Raw genomic sequence first — 15,632 nt, forward strand, 5'->3', positions numbered from 1 at the left:
TTAAAATGATGGTGGATGTGTATAGTTCATAATAAATTAATAATTTTGATCCCTAAAAACAATACAAAAAATCTCTTCTTCTCCGTCTTATTCCTCATTACTGAGGGTTGTGACCCTTGCAGAAGCAATGACTCTTCTCCAGTTATCCCTTGACTGCGCTGCATGTAGCGCTCCAATCACTGAGGTGCCTGCTGCTGCCTTAACTTGATCGGTCCATCGTGTAGGGGATCTTCCTCTCCCTCTCTTTCCCTCCAGGCTACTGATGCAAAAAATACAATAGACACAATGGATTCTTTATCCTTATATCAATCAAGATTTGTCACATAGCTCATTTATTTGTCTTGTCATATTTTATCTTACGAATAAGGGCGTTTGTGCACTGCACGGAATTTTACCGTCCGGTTCTTCAGCTAGCATGATAAACGGATGATTGGCTTGTGCTTTTGTCCATCTTTCTGCGGATCGGTGCCCTTGATTGGTGCGTGAACACGTCGCGCGTAAATTCGATCACGTTAAACTGTCGTAGTCGCTTTTATTTTTCAAAACCGGAATCCCGGATGGTAAAATTCCGTGAAGTGCACAAGCGGTTTAAGGGTTAAAAAAATTGTGACCGGAATAACGTGACACATTTAATTACTGTGATTATTCTTGAAAAATATTTTCTCTTTGTCAGGGTGACCAACCTCCAGTGAAGAAATGCAGCCCTGGTGAAGAGTTCAGACTGGACTGCAATACCTGCCTTTGCACGAGCGATGGAACCGACTTCGCCTGCACGAGGAATGATTGCGTCAAGCAAACTGTCAAAAGAGGTGAGAGAAAGCTAACTTATATTATTTATTGATTCGGCATTAACTTTGTGGAATGACATGATGATCATGACATCTTCTCTTCTTCTTCATCTTGTTGTAGGCCTTGTGGCCTATTTTTAAGAGGGATTAGCCTCCTGCGATTCCCAGCTATCGACCCATCTCTTTGGTGGTCTGCCCGGGGACTCCCGACTGTCTACCATGGAGTTGGCTGTACAGTGAGATGTGGGGGAGACTGGATGGTTCCATTCTCCCCACAGGCGCATACCATTGTCTCCTTCATTGCCTTCCCCACCTAACGACATCTTCAATCTCGCACATTTCCCTGATCCTGGCGTTTCTTATTCTATCTCGAAGACTCTTGCCTGATATGCTTCTTAGATTCTTTATTTCTGACACTCTAAGCGCGTTTTTTGTGCCGACGGTGTCAGCTCTACTTTCGATTCCATACGTCATGATGGGTCGAATACAAGTTTTGTAAATCTTGATTTGCTGCTGATCTTCATCTCAGGATTATACCACGTCCAGAAAATAAATAAGTACATCGGCTGGCTTATTGCTAAATATCAATATCTTCCAACCAACCATAAACAGACTAGTGATATTGATCAAAAAATTTGATACAATATATAGCTGTTTGCAATCAGAGGGTATTCGAACATTTAAAAAAAACATAAATTACAAATTAACATTTAAAAAACATAAATTACAAAAGATGATAATAAGGAGGGCAGAGGAAAAAGGGAGTTTAAGGAAGGAGGTAGAGGAAAAAACTAAGGGGGGAGGTTTGATGGACAGTTAGGATTCTAATGATAAATAGTAATGTCTCAGACGTTTCTTAAAAGTTATTAGAGAAGGTGCATTTTTTACAAGGAGAGGTAATTCATTCCATAGTCTGGCCGCTTGGACAGAGAAGGAATGACTGAAGGAATGATGTGTTATGGCGAGGAATGGAAAGTGTTCTTTCTTGGGAAGAACTAAGTGATAAACCATGATCTGAGAGGTATATAAAATTTTCAGCAAGATATTTAGGTGCATTGGGGTTGTGTAGAATATTATGATGTTTTATGTGTTTAAAAAATAAAACACACGAGTTGTTTTATTTTTTAAACAACTCGTGTGATATTTATCACAGGTGAAAAGTAAAGCTAACTTACTCATTGCAGTAAAGCAACCAAGAGTCCAAATGATCCTGAGCTATTTTACAGATATTTTACATATATTTTACAGATATTTTGATCCACAGGTGAAAAGTAAAGCTAACCTACTCATTCCAGTAAGCAACCAAGAGTCCAAATGATCCGGAGCTATTTTACAGATATTTTACATATATTTTACAGATATTTTCATCCACAGGTGAAAAGTAAAGCTAACTTACTCATTCCAGTAAAGCAACCACGAGTCCAAATGATCCAGAGCTGACCAGAGCACTTTTTAAATGTGTTTGCCTCATAATAATAATAATACTAATATAATCAGATATTTTTATTTGTTTATTTGATAGATACTCCCAGCTCTGTGACCAAGTGTACCCCCGGGGAGTCATTCAAAGCTGCCGATGGATGCAATAGCTGTGTGTGTTCGGCGGAAGGATATGCGGCCTGTACCACGTTCGCTTGCCTCAGGAAACGAAGAGGTAAAATGCGGAAGTCTTCACCAAAAATTACATTTCTAATATTGCGTAATCATTGAACTGCAAATCTGTTCCGTTTATTTATTTAAACTTCATGTAGAGAAAAGAAATAAGTACATTGGCGGGCGTATTGCTAATAAGCAATATCTTCCAACCAACCAAAAACAGACTAGTGATAGTACCTTGTCCCTTCCAATGAGAAGCAACCATCAACAGACACTGTCACTACTTCTTAAAGATATTATCACTACTGGAATTCTTAATGGTTACGGTAATTCTTAATACTGTTTGTTATGTATATATTCATTTTGAATAAATTTACCTCTACTCGTAAAAAATGCACCTTCTATTTAAAAAACGCCTGAAACATCATTATCTTACCTTAGAACCCTAAATGTCCATCTCCTCCTCCCCTGACCCCTCCTCTCTTCTTTAAACTTTCCACCTGATTCCCTTTTCCCATGCCTTCCTTACTCTATCGTCATTTTGTTTTTCTATTCATGTTACCCTGTTTAAATTCTTAATTTGTAATTATGCTCTCTTATGTTTCTTTGTTTTTCTTTTTTCTTATCCTTGTCTTAACCTGTTCAAGCATTATCTCCCCACTAATTTCTAACAGACATCAAAAGGTACAAGCCTAGATCGTTCACACTAGTCTGTTCTGTCTGTCTGGTTGGTTGAAAGATATTGCTTTATAGCAATAAGCCTGCCAATGTACACACATATTGTACAAAAAAGTTCAAATAAATAAAATAAATAAATAAATAAATTGAAATAGAAAATTGAAAAAAATCCCGATTGTGATTTTGTCTAGATTCCGACACCATGTGTATACCCGGAGAATCCTTCAAGGCTCCTGATGGATGTAACACTTGTGTCTGTACTGACGATGGGAAAAATGCCGCTTGTACAGTAATGTTTTGCTTGAAGAAACGTAGAGGTACGAAAATTCCCTGTTTTCTTTTATTATTGAAATGAAATGATTACTTGCAAGTAATCACTTTCGTCCGCCTCCGTAGTGTAATAGTCAGCACGCTCGGCTACCGTTCTGGAGGTCCCGGGTTCGATTCCCAAGGGGGGTAAAATAAATAAAAGTGATTTTTTCACTGTCATATTTATTCAATATTACCCTGGACTGGTACCTGAAGCGGAGGGCTGACCACCTTTCCTTCATGTGTAAACGATCAAGATAACACTGCGTTTATATGACGCAGTGCCCTATGCACCATTGGGGTGCGGATAAGAGTTTTATTATTATTATTTATTAATCACTTTCTATGTGTTCGTTAAAAAAATCTTGAATTAATCTTATTTTCATCTTTCATATTTATTATTCATACTTTTAATATACGTGAACTTAAAAAGATAGAATATCGACTTGTTTCATACACAAACATATCCAAATATTTATAATAGGGTATTATCAGTTGGGAGGAATATCTAATTTAACATACTCAACCTATAAAGGATAGTTTAAGACTCGTGAAGTGTTTATAACAGCCGATATAATCAATATTTTTATTCATAATTTCTTTTGCAAAATTCGCCTTTGTAAAAACGGTGTTTTCGTAAGATGGTAACAAATTACGTCACAGAAACGTATCCACACTACTACTATTACAGCTCTAAACAGGAGATACATAAAGGGATACGCCCCATTTTTATGTATAATACTCTCCGCGTTCCGTACGCAAGGCTAACAACCTGGTAGGTTTACCAGTGTGGACAACCTGGCGGGTTTGCTTGTTTGATTAGGTACCTACTCGTAACTGAGTGACGAGTCATAACAAATGGAACATATAATTATAAACCCAATGTTTAATTGGGAAAAGAAGCAGAGGAAGACCGAGAAAAACATGGCACGATCAGGTATGCGAAATACTTGAAAGTGGTCAGGTTAGGAGTCGTAACAATCGGCGGGTATGTATGAGGAGATGCATGAACGTGGAAGAGGCGAAGAATGTTTGCAAGGACAGAGTGGTGTGGCGCTCTATTCTCTCTGCCTACCCCTGCGGGGAAGCGGCGTGATGGTTAGTTAGTTAGTTAGTTAGTTATGTTTAGTTGATTTATTTATTATAACTTTTTATACACCGCATGTTTTGTATTTTTGATGAACGTCTCACAAGGCAGAACCAGTGACGTTCATTTACAATATAAAGAAATATTATTTTGAAATTACAAATATTACAAAATAAGTATATAAAATAAATATATGTTAACAAAATCCGTCCGCCTTATTAAATAATTTCTTGCAAATGCCTTATAAATATAAGGCATTTGATTTGATTTTTGAAAAATCTAAACTTTTAATATACGTACATAGGAACCACCCATTCAAGTAATGTATTACAAAAAAAAACATCTTCTTATAGTATGTGTTTGTTTAAATTTGTTAAGGTTTAAAACTATAACTGAAAAACAACCATACGTAATATTTTTCTGTACTTCCTAGTGAATAAATATTATAAATACAGAATATTGTCTTTAATGATTGTGCCACTCAATCTATAATGTAGGTATATACATTTTGCAAAGTACTTAGTTGCATTTGATTTGTGTTTTAAAAAATGGTGAACTAATTAATATTTATTTGTTTCATCTAAATATTTTGGCAATATAAAAGTAAATAATTTAATAATAATAACAATTAAAATGGCAGTAATGTTATAAATTTTATATGTATTAGGAAGAAAATCTCCGTCTCCGTAGTGTAATGGTCAGCACGCTCGGCTACCGTTCTGGAGGTCCCGGGTTCGATTCCCAGGGGGGTCAAATAAATCATCATCATATCAGCCCGTTGAGGTCCACTGCTGGACAAAGGCCTCCCCCTTCCGCCTCCCGCCTCCCGCCTCCTCCACTCCTCCCGATCCAAATAAATATAAGTGATTTTTTCACTGTTATATTTATTGAATATTATCCTGGACTGGTACCTGAAGCGGAGGGCTGATCACCTTCCCTTCATGTGTAAACGATCGAGATAACACTGCGTTTATATGAAGCAGTGCCCTATGCACCATTGGGGTGCGGATAAGGGTTTTTTTTAAAATTATTATTAACAAAATAAGTACACTTTAGTACAATGAGGAATCGCCAAGTTTGCAACTATAATAATACAATTAGCTGACTTTATTGAGATTTTTTGAAATTTGATTTAACAAGACAAGTAATATTTCTGGTCACAGTGGGACTAATATGGCCTCAATGTATAAAAAAAGTGTATTTTATGGCCATATTAGCTGCCATCGCAACCAGGAATTTATATGGGGTGATTCGGCCATACAAGTACCTGAGGATATATCATTGAACTCTGTCTTGTTTAGATACTTCTGATACCACATGTACTCCCGGTGAGTCGTTCAGATCTTCTGACGGATGCAATACTTGTTTCTGCTCTCCTGATGGTAAAAATGCAGCCTGCACTCAGAAGTTTTGCTTTCGAAAGCGAAGAGGTACTTACTTTCCCCTCTCCTTATTTATAGAACAATTTTATATTTTATATTTTAGTTACTATACAGACCTGAATGATGGAAGTTTAACTTCTGAAACATGTAGTTTATAATAAAACTCAAGTGTTAAAAAACGAAGTGTTTTCTTTAATCATTGAGGTACACAGATATATTGATTATTGGTTTGATTCACACACATACTCGCTTCTATCAATATGTAAAAGAACCCTGTTTGTGTAGATTCTGGTACAATGTGTACCCCCGGTGAATCGTTTAAGTCTTCTGATGGATGCAACACTTGTGTCTGCTCTCCTGATGGCAAAAATGCAGCCTGCACTGAAAAGTTTTGCTTGAGGAAACGAAGAGGTACATAGACATTGATTATTGGCTTGTTTCACATACATACTCACACCTGTCTATATGTAAAAGAACCCTCTTTGTATTGTCTAGATTCTGATACCACGTGTACCCCCGGTGAATCGTTCAAGTCTGCTGATGGATGCAACACTTGTGTCTGCTCTCCTGATGGCAAAAATGCAGCCTGCACTCAAAGGTTTTGCTTTAGAAAGCGAAGAGGTACATAGATATATTGATTATTGACTTGTTTTACACACATATAAGGTCTGTTCAAAAAGTATCCGACTTTTATTCATAAAAACAAAATTTATTGATATACATTTAAATGACACTAATCCCCTTCAAAGAAGTCCCCTTGAGCTGCAACACACTTCTCTCAACGGTTCTGCCACTGCCAGAAGCAATGCTGGAAAGACTCTTTTGGTATGGCGCGCAGATGGCCCGTCGCAATCTTCATGATGTCTTCCCTGGTCCGAAATCTGGTCCCTTTAAATGCATTTTTAGCTGAGGGAAAAGCCAGAAATCACAGAGAGCATATTGAGAAAGTTGGGATCATTGATCACAGTCTCCAGCATTTCCTGTGCGATCTCCACACGGAGTTGCTTCTGCTTAATTGTCAGCAACTTTAGCACAAATTTTGCTGAGACCCTTCTGAGGGCCAAATCTTCAGTTAAAATGGAATGAATGGATCCAACACTAATGCTCAGTTCATCAGCAAGTTCTCTGATCGTTATTTGACGTTATTGCATGTCCAGGGTCTTTACTTGATCAATGACAACTTCATTTTTGGATGTTGAGGACCTATTCTTCTTTCTCTTCTTCTTTCCATGTTCGCCCTAGGTGTAACATATGGCCAACACGAGACGTCTCCAAGTCACTCTGACACGCGCCATCTCCTTGGCTTCCTCCCAGCTCAGTCCAGCATTCCGAAGTTCCGCTGAGTATAGTTGGTGAATGGTCGACAACGCCCTTCCAGGGCGCCGGAATTCTAGGGGTTGGAAGAAGAGACATGAGGGGTTGATGCACTCAGGTGGCATTCTAAGGACATGTCCCAACCATGTCCACCTTCTCCTCTTCAGGACTTCCAGGATATTGTTTCACTCTCCACTGATGAGTGGCCATCTTTGAAGCAGTTATGCCACTCCTTTATCTGTGTGGTGCGTTTCGCTTCGTCCCCAAGCACTTTTTTTAATTTTACGGATAGTTTCCACTTGAGAATTCCCAAGCTTTAAACAAAATTTGATGCAGTAACGTTGTTCAATTTTTTCTGTCATTTTTTAAATCCGACGACAATAGCGTACACATGCTCACTCTTAAATGGTGTGGCAGCGGCCGGTTGCTTTATGGTCTTGAAAAAAATTGAGCATTAGCACTAAGTATACCTACAAACGGTCATCTAAGCTCCGCCCTCAAAGCATTATTTATTTTGCCAATAAAAATTATGGTCGGATACATTTTGAACAGACCTCATACTCACATCTGTCAACATGTAAATGAACCCTGTTTGTCTTGTCTAGATTCTGGTACCATATGTACCCCCGGTGAATCGTTCAAGTCTTCTGATGGATGCAACACTTGTGTCTGCTCTTCTGATGGTAAAAATGCAGCCTGTACTGAAAAGTTTTGCTTGAGGAAACGAAGAGGTACATAGACATTGATTATTGGTTTGTTTCACACATATACTCACATCTGTCATAACATGATAAAGAACCCTGTTTGTCTTATTTATTGTAGATTCTGGCACCACATGTACTCCTGGTGAATCGTTCAAGTCTTCTGATGGATGCAACACTTGTGTCTGCTCTTCTGATGGTAAAAATGCAGCCTGCACTGCAAAGTTTTGCTTTAGGAAGCGAAGAGGTAGATAGATAAATTGATTATTGGCTTGTTGCACACACATACTCACATCTGTCTATATATATATAAGAGAACCCTGTTTGTATTGTCTAGATTCTGATACCACGTGTACCCCCGGTGAATCGTTCAAGTCTGCTGATGGATGCAACACTTGTGTCTGCTCTCCTGATGGCAAAAATGCGGCCTGCACTCAAAGGTTTTGCTTGAGGAAGCGAAGAGGTATAGAAGTTTACTGTTTTAAATCATTTAATACTATCAAAATTTCTCATCATAGGGCAAGAGCTCCAAACCTTACTGTAAAGTGATGCTAAATTGAAAAACAGAATTAACTAAATTAAAGTCAGACACCGTGGCTTATTGATTAGACGCTCGACTGCGAAACTGGCATCACGGGTTTGATTCCTTACAATTCCGAAATAAAATTGAGAAAGATTAATTTTCCACTTAACAACAATGTGTTAATTATACGTGCATAAATTGATATCCATATTAATTCTCCTACTGGGTGTCACCTAAGTGCCTTATTTTTTCAGTCAGATATTTTAAATGATCTATTTCTAATCTAACCTAACCTAACCACCAAAATGACTTACATTTCCCGCATTGATACTGGCATTATTCAATGGAGGCGTAATTACCCGATGTGGGGAAGTGAGCATTTTGCACTGATTACGTGTATCCACGTCTCCATTATCTCCTCAGAAGTTGCATTTTTATTAATGGATGAAAGAATAAATACATAGTTAAACTTACTTGAATGATTCACGCTTTTATTTTCACAAAGATTATGCTTACAAATAACTAAGATTACAGATTCTAGCACTAGGTTTATATTCACACAAATTATTTAAGGTTAAAAATTTTATGGGCAGTAAATGGGCAATTTTATGGGCGGTAAATGGGCAACTGAAGGTAGGTCAGGTCGTTTCGGTGGCTTGGGACGAGAGGAAGTACCTTTTTTTTTTTTTTGAATTACCTAACGTCCAAGTGACTCTGAAATCTAGCTACGGCTTATGCAACACCGTTTATCATGTCCCTACTCAGGCTTCAACTTTATAAGTTTCATAGCCTATGCCTACTTGTGAGTGGATTTACTCTTTATGTTTAAAGTTACTATAATTTCATGTAATTCATGAGTGAAAATTCTTCGCCTCGTCATCGCTTATAAAGGCGTGGTGACGTCATGCTGTTCACGATTGCACGGCCGTCTATGGTTTATCGTCCAGTTCGTCTATGTTGGTCACAGCCGACCGAGGCACCACAATTCCATACGGTTTAGATTATCGATAGATGCAATCATTGGTAAGATTGTTGCAACCTTTACAGAGGTAAACTATCCCGGATTCAAGTGTACTCCCGGCCAGTCCTTCATAGATGGATGCAACCGGTGTATGTGTGCAGCTAACGGACAAAGTGCTGCTTGTTCAAAGCAACCTTGCCCTAAAAATAAGAGAGGTACAGGATGACCAAAAATAGTACTTATTCCATTACTTCAAAATCATATCAAAAAGTTCTCTCAATTTATTATTTATCATATGGTCATGAGTTGTCACATCGTATCGACATTTTCAATACAAATTACTAGTACTCCAAATAAGTTTACAAAAGTAGTCTCAATGAACCCTAGCAATGTGGAAAAACACAATTAAACTAACTTCGAAAGGCGCCATGGCGTAGTTGGGAAGATGTTCGACGGGAAGCTGGCGTTGCGTGTTCGATTCCCGCCGATTGTAAAATGAAACCAAGAAATATTTGTATTTAATTGGTCTGGAGTTTTGTGAATCATTTCATATCAACATTTGCTTTTTTTACTATCCTACCTTCAGACAAGTCTTTTAAAATAGAGGTCCTGCGAGTAATTCCTTTAAAAAATAATATTTGTAGGGTGAATAATTAAGTGTCTGATAGAATAAATAATAATAAATTGTTATAAAATTATATTAAACCATATCCGCTCCCTATGTGGAGCACACGGAGTCCACAAACTGTCTCCAGGCTTTTCTGTCGGCTGCCAGCTCCCTTGCATCCTCCTGATGCCTTGTAAAAGAGGCAAGCTTGTTGGCGACTCTCGGGAGGCAAGCGGAGTACATGGCCAAGCTAACTGAATCGCCTTTTCTTGACGACAGTTGAGACCAAGATTTGCTGCGTCCTACGCCTTAACTCTTCATTCCTCATAAAGTCAAACCACCGCATACTTAAAATTATTCGCAGACACCTATTCTCAAAGTCTCAGAACACGGATGGGGCCCTTGTAAGGTGCCATATTTCACAGCCGTATAAGAGAACAGGAGCAATGCAGGCATTGTATAGGCGGCATTTGGTCTTCACCGAGCATAGATCCAATCTCCAGACAGCCTTCACACTGTTAAATACAGACCCTATAAAATTAAAATTAGAAATTACTACATTAAAATTGTATGCAATGAAACATACCCGATAAAAATTGATCATGAAAGGTTTTTACATACCACATGGGGAAAAATTTAGTGAAATATCAATGTTGCCCCCAAATATCCAAATCTATTCCAAGTCTCGTGAATTATTCCAGAGGTAAACTTCCCCGGATTCAAGTGTACACCCGGCCAGTCCTTTACAGACGGTTGCAACAGGTGTATGTGTGCGGCCAATGGGCAAAGTGCCGCTTGCTCTAAGCAACCATGCTCTAAACCCAAAAGAGGTATACAAGTTCAATTATTTACATTGCATACTTACTTTTTTACTTCTGCCTTCTTGTGTCCAGTATTGAACAAAGGCCTCCCTCTTGGACTTCCACAGTTCTCTGTTGGACTTCCACTTTCCTAATGTCATCGGAACATCTTGTCTGGGGCGTACACACGCTTTGGCATTCTGTTCTCGTAACGAATGTCCTGTAATCTAGGGTTGAAAAAGAAACATACATAAACATGCTGTATATAAATACATATACATACATACATAAGTAAAATAGATGACTGTAAATTTATGTAATTAAAGTAAGTAAAAAGAAAATTTAATAAGTAATTGTCACCAATTTCTCACACTTTCCAAGATTTATGCTATAATAGCCACTAAAAATTTCTTCAAAGGAATTCAAATTTCTTTGATCATTTTTGCCATTACTTTCTTATAAGCCAGTATTTCTCAAAGTGGGTGAGAATGCCCCCTGTGGGCGTTCTAGAAGGTTTTTACAGAGCATTAGAAGCCCAAAGAAGATAGAAGACGAAAGTGTTAAGAAGTAAGATATATATCGTAGTCGTACAGGAGAAAGTGACCAACTACCAAAACGTAAAATGTTCAGGAGGGCCATTTAAGTCACTTTTGCTTCGCAAGAAAATAAACATCAATGTAGTTAGTCATTTTTAACAAATCAATATATTATACTTTCAAGTTTAAAATCCTTTGGGATTATTTCAGGGCAATATTAAGCTGGTAAGATATCAAATAGTTGATGATCACGGTTTTGTAAGAAAATGCACGTGGTCACTTTCTCCTGTATGACTACGATATGTATTTTTATTCCTTCCTTCTTCTTATAATGGGACATTCCGGCGATTTAATTTTACCCTTTTACGAGAAATTTTGATAGGGAGCGCCAGACTAAAAAAGATTGGGAGCCTGTGTTATAAGTAAACAATTACATACTTAATTCTAAATTTTGTGACTAAATGAAGGTCGTGTGATCTCAAAAAAGGTTTTTTTAACCTCTAACGTTTCCCGTCATATTTCTATCCAGAGGTGAATGGTCCTGGATTTCGCTGCACTCCGGGAAGGACTTTCAACGATGATTGCAACACCTGCAGATGTTCTGCGGACGGAACCCAAGCATTTTGCACATTCAAGCTTTGCCCCCCAACTAACAGAAATAAACGAGGTACAGAAGGATTGTAATGTAACTTTACTTCAGCGTTCTTCTTGTGTCCAGTATTGAACAAAGACCTCCCTCTTGGACTTCCACAGCTCTCTCTCTTCCAGTGCAGGCCCGCGACTTTCTTACTATCATCAACATTAACAGATTGATGGAAGGCTAGGATTTTTCAGTCTAATATTTATTTAATATGACCCTGGACTGGTACCTGAAGCGGAAGGCTGATCACCTTTCCTTCGTGTATTTAACGATCAAGATAACATTGTTTCTGTACGATGCAGTGCCTTATGCACCATCGGGGTGCGGATACGGGTTAGAAGAAGAAGGAAGGCTAGACAAAATTCTGTATTATATACGCAACAAGGCAGGGGCTGAAAACCATGAAATCATGAAAACCTTATATAATTTATCTGACAAAATGAATTTAAATTAAATAAATTCTCTTTACAACATTTTGAGTGCGTCCAAATACTTGTTCACAAAATCTGGATTATCTCCAATTACAGGAATTATTTTCATACGGTGCCCCGTAAATGCCCATACTTCCATATCCTTCTTCATCTTTGAAAAGATGTCAAAAAATAATATAAATGAATTCTATTAGTAGTTTTGTAATCATTGGATGAATTAAGTATATGAATTATATTCCGGTTTTAAAAAATCGGTTGAGGTTTCTGATCTATCCTTTGTATTAAATGTAAAATGCATAGGTGTGAATGGCCCCGGGTTCCGCTGTGATCCTGGAAAGATGTTCAAAGATGACTGTAACAACTGTCGATGCTCTCTCGACGGCAAAATGGCAGCCTGCACCTATATGGCTTGCCCGCCCACTAATAGACACAAGCGAGGTAAATGCATTGAACGGCATTTATTTCACCCGTAATGCAAACAAATAATATCAAATCATTGCTTAATCAATCAAAGTTGTCATCATCTTCTGCTGTCCCGATACACTCCTAGCTTTTATGCCCTCCAGTTAAGGCCCAGGTAAATGCATTGAATGGCATTTATTGCACCCATAATGCAAACAAATAATATACAATCATTGCTTATTCAACTTGTTACCATCTTCTGCTGTCCCGATACACTCCTAGCTTTTATGCCCTCCAGTTAAGGCCCAGGTAAACGCATTGAATGGCATTTATTGCACCCGTAATGCAAACCAATAATATTCAATCATTGCTTAATCAATCAAACTTGTCATCATCTTCTGCTGCCCCGATACACTCCTAGCTTTTATGCCCTCCAGTTAAGGCCCAGGTAAATGCATTGAATGTCATTTATTGCACCCGTAATGCAAACCAATAATATTCAATCATTGCTTATTCAACTTGTCATCATCTTCTGCTGCCCCGATACACTCCTAGATTTATGCCCTCCAGTTATACAAAGTTAAGACCCAATATACGATAAATTGCAACTCAATTTTCTTTAAACCCAGGTCAAATGTAACATTCCGTAGAACGGGGCTACTTGAACTTTGATGTGTTACTGATGTGAGCCCAGTACAAAAAAAATATTTAAATCTGTATTTGGTCTACAACAGTGGTTCTTAACCTGGGTTCGATGGATCCCCAGGGGTTCGGTTAGTCAGTCTCCTGGGTGCGGCGGAGGTCAAAATACACACCCGAGTTATTGATTTATTCATTAGATCTAGTATATTATATGAAAGGAATATATCAAATATTATGAAAAATGATATGACATACGATATATTCATTTATTTAATAGATCTAGTATATAATTTAAGAGGAATATATCGATCTAACAATACAGTTTTCCAATTAAGGGTTCGGTGAACGGGCATATGAAACTGGTGGGGTTCGGTACCTTCAACACGGTTAAGAACCACTGGTCTACAATAATGAACGAATCGACATGATTCATTGTTTCCCTGACAGGTGACACTTATTGTCACGATAATTGGATTGATACCATGATCTAAATATATTTTTTGTACTGGGCTCAAGTAACACATCAAAGTTCAAGTAGCCCCGTTCTACGGTAATGTTTTTATTTTTGCTAAAAACATCGTTTTTGTATTGAAATATAAGTTTTTCTTCAAAATAAATATATGGTTTTGAAAAAAAAGAGATATTCAAAGGTAAAGAGTTAAAAAAAATTATAAAAATATTTTTAATACACACTTTCTAAAAAAATCTAATTTCAATATGTATTTTTTTTTAAAAACATTGTGTATGGAGACATTTGGCTCCTCGCGAAGCCGGTCACATAGTTAATTCTATATTTGCGAGTACCCCCTCAATACATTATCTATTCACTGTAATTCCAGTCCAGGTGAGTCAAAATAAATATAAATGATTTTTTACATAAATATTTATTTAATATTATCCTGGACTGGTACCTGCATAAAATTAATTTGCGTTAATGTAATCATCAATCAAGATAACACTACATTGATATGATGCAGTGTCCTTTGCACCATTGGGTGCGAATATGGGTTACACAAGTCCTTCTCGGCCATCTTCACCGTAAGTCATTCTTCTTCTTCTTCATTTCTAGATCCTAAGGATCTGTTTGTGCCTCCGCTTGTAGCTCTTGGGATGTTGACTCCCAGCTGTCTTTCCACCTTTTCGGAGGTCTGCCTGGGGGTCTGCGTCCTTCAGGGATTCCTTGAAGGGCGATACGTGGAAGTCTGCCATCTGACATTCTGTTTACATGATCATTCCAGTATCGACAACGAAGGCGATACTAAGTCATTCACACTTGTTAAATATACTTTCTTGGTCATTCGCTCATTATCCATTCGCTCCACATGATCAAACTATCTCAAAGACCATTTGTTAATCTTTTCAATCATAACTTATTTTTCTCGTAATTTTTTTCCGCTTTCTTCATTTTTAATTTTGTCGGGCGACTTTTTCACACATTTAGCTAAGAGACTGCTATGCTTTTATCATTCTTTCACCAATTCTATGTCACTTCCATACATATGGAATGATTGCATGATGAAGGTAGGTAAATAGGAAAAAGATTGTGTCACGGCCATGTCATCCATAATTGGAATACTCAACCAGATAATCAGACAAATATCTTATTAAACCATTGTAAAATGTGCTTTCGGCATGGGAAAACTTGGTGGGGATGCTTTATTGTAAATTGTAATTGAAACTTGTAAATATCGCTCACTCCTTTCTTCAAAGATTTTTCATGAGATTGTGTTTTAAAGATTAAATATATAATAAAATGTATTAAAAATAAATATCAAGCCACTTATTGAACTTTTTACTGTGCAACAGATCTTTTAAGGTAAAACCTGAAGGTTTTTTCTCCATTTGAAAAATATTTAGCATCTTAAAAATATAATTAAACCTACCTTTTCATTAAAAACAACACTTTCTGCCCTGTAGCGGGTAAATATTAAGTTTAAATATGCCGCTTTTGCTGGGATATAGTACATTTTCTGGGCATTCTGAGAACATGCACAACTGAAAATTGACGATTCTTGATATATGACGTTGTTGAAAGGAGTGAGCGATATGTGTTTGGTGAAAATAAAGAAATACATCACTATGCACAAGCCAGCTTTGCTTCCATGTATATATTGTATTTATATTTTTCTCTCAGTGAGTGAGTTGTTGCAAAGAAAACTATATCTGATAAGCTTTTTGTATATCATAATTTTTCCTTCCTTTTAAACATCATTAACCAAAAATTAAGTAATACAA

At 37.4% G+C, this 15,632-nt stretch overlaps 1 protein-coding gene across 1 annotated transcript in view; it reads left to right on the plus strand.

The window, feature by feature from the left end:
* LOC148306086 (uncharacterized) overlaps positions 1 to 15,632 on the plus strand; it is a 41,761-nt gene that overhangs the window by 23,619 nt on the left and 2,510 nt on the right. Inside the window, exons 5-16 of the mRNA XM_088265622.1 lie at positions 674 to 809; positions 2,311 to 2,442; positions 3,254 to 3,379; positions 5,760 to 5,888; positions 6,126 to 6,251; positions 6,336 to 6,461; positions 7,760 to 7,885; positions 7,977 to 8,102; positions 8,193 to 8,318; positions 10,648 to 10,776; positions 11,812 to 11,949; positions 12,654 to 12,791. Coding sequence (XP_088121748.1) covers positions 674 to 809; positions 2,311 to 2,442; positions 3,254 to 3,379; positions 5,760 to 5,888; positions 6,126 to 6,251; positions 6,336 to 6,461; positions 7,760 to 7,885; positions 7,977 to 8,102; positions 8,193 to 8,318; positions 10,648 to 10,776; positions 11,812 to 11,949; positions 12,654 to 12,791 — 1,558 coding nt within the window. The remainder of the gene's footprint in view (positions 1 to 673; positions 810 to 2,310; positions 2,443 to 3,253; positions 3,380 to 5,759; positions 5,889 to 6,125; positions 6,252 to 6,335; positions 6,462 to 7,759; positions 7,886 to 7,976; positions 8,103 to 8,192; positions 8,319 to 10,647; positions 10,777 to 11,811; positions 11,950 to 12,653; positions 12,792 to 15,632) is intronic.

This window comes from Brachycentrus maculatus, unplaced genomic scaffold (genome assembly GCF_059751285.1).
Source record: "Brachycentrus maculatus isolate JH-2025_06_01 unplaced genomic scaffold, ASM5975128v1 h1tg000253l, whole genome shotgun sequence".
Classification (NCBI taxonomy): Eukaryota; Metazoa; Arthropoda; class Insecta; order Trichoptera; family Brachycentridae; genus Brachycentrus; species Brachycentrus maculatus.